The following is a 4,566-nucleotide window of genomic DNA, read 5'->3' on the forward strand; positions in this document are numbered from 1 at the left end:
ACCCAAGGGGAAAGAGGGAAGGGAAAAGGGACAGCAGACGGAGTCACCGGTGAGGATGAAAGGTGAGAAAGTGGAGTGAGCTGGTCTGATTTGTCAAACGCACATATGAAACTGAGAGGAAGTGTCTACTGATACCTTTTAAATCACTGAAAGCACGAGTGTTGTTATTTTTTTTTTTAACTATCTGATTTCAGAAATTCAGTACAAGGTAAGAGTAAACGCACATCTGTCTGCAGTCGCTTTCCACCCTAAACCTGACAGCGTTATTAATTTTCACATGTGCTGCCGTCCTCAGGTATTTCAGGTACATCTCTTAAGTAGCCTATTTTTTCTTTAAAAAACTAAACGCAAAGTTCTCATTAGAATAAAGCTGCTGGGATGAAAAGATGAAACTACTGACCTTTAACACCGAGGACACACAGGTCTCATATAATACATAAAGATGTAAATACGAGATGCGCACAACCTTTAAAATCAGGGTGGAATTAAAAAAAAGAAAAGAAAAAAAAAACCTGTCCAGCAGTCATCTGCGTGATCGCTGCTAGTGCGCATGCGCTAGCAGCACTTTCACTACCTGCCGCACAACCCCTGTATTTCACATGGGGCAGGCGGGAGTTACCATCCACTTGCGTGTATGCTGCTGCTGAGTGCTGGTTGACAGTCTCAGGCGACAAGAGGAAAGCAAGGCACAGTTTTTCTTTTGCTTCATCTTCTTCATATTTACTAAAGCCGTACCACTGCTGGATGGAACCATGAAGCAGGAAACACTGGAGCACTCTTAAGGACGCTGCCGTTTGTACTTTTCGCTTGATAATCACCGGTGGGATGAAGAACTGAAGTGTTAAGTAAGTAAGCAAACGTACGAGCTGCAGTCTAAGTGAATCTTCATTTTAATGTCGTCCTGCTGACGATGTCTGAATACTCTTTATAACGTGCGTTTTGTTTTGTTTTTTCTGTACTTAACTTGGAAGTTATCTATACTTTGTTTGATTTTTGTGCAATATTTTGCTTTCAGAGACAGTTTGTTCCAACATGTCTAAACCGATGGATCACGTTAAACGTCCGATGAATGCTTTCATGGTTTGGTCCAGAGCCCAGCGCAGAAAAATGGCTCAGGAGAACCCTAAAATGCACAACTCCGAGATCAGCAAGAGACTGGGAGCGGAGTGGAAACTTCTCACCGAGTCTGAGAAAAGGCCATTCATCGACGAAGCCAAACGGCTGAGAGCGATGCACATGAAGGAACACCCAGACTATAAATACAGACCGAGGCGGAAGCCCAAGACTCTGATGAAAAAAGATAAGTTTTCTTTCCCCGTGCCCTACAATCTCGGGGAGCACGACGCACTCAAAGTTAACGGGCTTTCCACTGGAGCACTTTCCGAGTCTGTCATTGGGAACCCCGATAAGGCGGCAGCAGCTGCTGCGGCTGCGGCGGCCAGGGTATTCTTCAACCCCTCCATGTCCGCGAACCCCTACTCATTTTTCGACCTGGGATCCAAGATGACCGAGCTTTCCCCACCTTCGTTTCCGTACGCTTCTCCTTTGGGCTACCCGCCGGGAGGCGCTACGGCTTTCACCGGGACTGGCAGTGTAGGTGGCGGGACGCACACCCACACTCACTCACATCCGTCCCCGGGAAACCCAGGCTACATGATCCCGTGTAACTGTACGGCCTGGCCCTCAGCAGGACTCCAACCACCCTTAGCATACATTCTGCTCCCCGGGATGGGAAAACCTCAACTTGAACCGTACCCTGCATATGCTGCGGCATTATGATAGGCCTACTTTGGACATCTGAGAAAATGAAATGTGAAATCAAAACAAACAGAAAAAAAGCTATTCACGCAAGAGTTTTATTGTGCATGCACAAACTTGTACATGTGATGAAGTGCTCGTCGTCTCAGATATCACATGTGTATGTATATTGATTAATGCCTTTATCTAAGGTAATGCTTATTTAGAGAACTCTCTAATCTATTATTACCAAGCCATCACTTCACACAGCCACAAGGAAAAGGACTGAAAAGATGGCACACATGCACACAGTTTAGAGAGAGAGGTATAAAAGCAGTTTCCCCTTGTGAAAACTCATTTTTAAGGGTGTCCTGATCGATTTCTATCTTTTGCACCTGCCTGACTAACCAGTTTGGAATCAAAGGCAGTATATACAATGACCATGTTAAGGATCAAAGCATTTCCTCGCAAATAAGTTGCTGGAGGTTATAATTCATGGGTCAAGGGGAGTTGTTACAGCACTGTAAATGTGTACAGATAAAAATGACTTTAGTTTATTTGCCGTTATAGGCTTAGTGTTTGAGATAGGGCCAGGAAGATACGTATTTCACTAGAAACCCGGTGTATATTTTGAGTTTTTAAACCGTTTTATAGATGTCTGTACTATTTATTGTTTAGTGGAATCTATGGTGAACCAGACAATTTTTTTAAAAAGTGAATGAGGCTAGTTCTGTATTATTTGCACATGAAACGTAGAGGATGTAATTTATTTTGAAGGTGATATTCAGTTTTAATGCTTTATAACTTTCGGGGTTTGATTCACCAAACCCCATTTTCTTTCTCTTGAAAAAAAAAAAAGTTCAGATTTGAAGATGCAGAAGAAGAAGAAGATTAAAAAAAAGTTGCAGATGGAAGTTTATTTAGTGGGTTTATAATTTCCTGGATTCACCATTCTCCCACTCCTCGTATCATGTGCAGAAAAAAAGACGTTTTTAACTAACTCTTATGGAATTTGTATGTTTTGTGTTTTCTTTAACCTCCGTTATGTACTTCAAACTATTGCTACTGTTCACTTGTTCAGCAAAGGACTACAATAAAGCGTATTCGGATTAAACGGAAGGGAATCGCGGCTGTAGTTCTTGATGAGATGAACAAGATTGTTATCTTTTCTTTTTCCTGCTCTTGCTCCTCAGTCCAGGTGAAGTGTAAGGTATCCTCCAAAGGCCGCTTTTGTCCGCGCATTGAATGGCATTACTAGGGGGGGAAATCTAAATCAGCCCATTGTTATCAAGAGCCAAAACCTTATTTATCACAATTTTAATCGTGAATAGGAAGGAAGATAAAACTGTGTGGTACTCTGAGCTTTCTTTTTCCCAAGGAGAAAGAAAAAAAGGAGAGAGAGCTGCTTTAAGGCTGCAGAACAAACACGTCTTTTATGCTCTAAATCAGCCTGAGCTGCGCGCTCTACAGTTAAAAAAAACAAACTCCAAACAGCAATAGCAATTAATGCAAATTAAAAGAAGAATCATTTAAATTTTAAAGACAAATATATAAATGCTTATCACCCGTTTTAAGGAGTGTGCAGTTACGTGTGCGCGTGCACGTGTGTGCGTAAAACAGGTGTGTATGTGCATTACCGCGCACGTAGATTTTTTTTTTTTTAAAGTAAAATGCGTAATTTAAGCAAAGCGCTTCTACCAGACTACACTAAGAGATTAATTCATAAGGATCAGAGCGATTATGCAAAACTAATTTGGACAGTCCAGGGATAATTATCTCCGTCACGGTTAATTAAACCCTTTCACCGCTATGTTCTCCATTGTAACACCTCGATCTCTTCTTTTTACGGAACTTCCTTCTTGGCCTGGAAAACAGCGCGTTGTGTTTAGTTCACAGTAGAAAAGCGCAGAGCGGAAAAAGGTGTACTTTTTGACACCGGAATTTGACGCTTTCCTGCAGGTTAGGCCTCCTTTAAAAATAAAAGAAAAAAAAGAAAGAACTCCTGGTTTTTTTCATTTTGTAATGAGATAATTCTGAATGACGTGTCACGAACGACAAAGCGTATTTTTTTTGGAGGTGTCATAAAAGGGCAAAACTGTCGGATCAAAACAGAGATCGTCCCGGAGGCTGTGAAAGAATCCGCATTGCGAGTTCAGCGACCATTTCTTTCTCTTTCTTTGACCCTTTTTTATTATTATTTTTTTTTTTTCTTGAGGAAAAGAGGAAGAAAGCTGAAAGAACTTTTTTCCAACTCTGGGAGCGTTTAGACGGTCGAGAAGGTTTTGTCTGGGAACAAAACGTGGGTTGGGAGGTTTTGTGAGAGTGTTGTTTGTTGAAGTGGAGCTCAGCAAAAGCGGCTGCTTTCCCTCATTGTGATGAAAGCAATCAGTGGTATTTGGAAAACTGTTAGCATTGTGCACTTCTTCTGTGTCCATTGTGGAGGATTTCTTTTCACAAGGTTTTTTTCAGTCGATCCAGCTGGCCGGAGTGAATAGCAGTGCAATGTGTACACGCTTTGTCCCTCCAAGCCCTTCAAGTAGCCCACATTGAATAGAGTGAGTTGACACTGCATGACAGTGAAACAACATAATAAAAAATACATGAGCGCATGAATAGAAGCAGGCGCATAAATAAATAAAATGGGTGGCCAAAACTGGATAAACTGAATGACAAAACGGTGAAAGGGGAACAAAAAGATATTTAACACGCTAGATTAGCATTAGAATGCAATCTACAAGCCAGAACAATTGATGAATAGGTTTACCGGCCAAGAAAGAAATGGACTAAATGCCTTTTGAATAGATAGCCTATGTTTTTTCTGACTAAGAG

The 4,566-nt window shown here is 41.5% G+C and overlaps 1 protein-coding gene across 1 annotated transcript; it reads left to right on the plus strand.

Annotated features, from left to right (window-relative positions):
* Window positions 1-609: 609 nt before the first annotated feature.
* On the plus strand, window positions 610-2,861 carry sox21b (SRY-box transcription factor 21b). The gene is made up of 2 exons (XM_031738605.2): window positions 610-845; window positions 1,016-2,861. Exon 2 carries the CDS (start codon window positions 1,033-1,035, stop codon window positions 1,777-1,779), a length of 747 nt encoding a protein of 248 aa, XP_031594465.1. The 5' UTR covers window positions 610-845; window positions 1,016-1,032; the 3' UTR covers window positions 1,780-2,861.
* The last annotated feature ends 1,705 nt before the right edge of the window (window positions 2,862-4,566 follow it).

Source organism: Oreochromis aureus, linkage group 16, assembly GCF_013358895.1.
Source record: "Oreochromis aureus strain Israel breed Guangdong linkage group 16, ZZ_aureus, whole genome shotgun sequence".
In the NCBI taxonomy this organism is placed as follows: Eukaryota; Metazoa; Chordata; class Actinopteri; order Cichliformes; family Cichlidae; genus Oreochromis; species Oreochromis aureus.

Excerpts from the sequence above, each read along its gene's own strand:
- sox21b (XM_031738605.2), top strand. The coding sequence starts at position 1,033 with ATGTCTAAACCGATGGATCACGTTAAACGTCCGATGAATGCTTTCATG.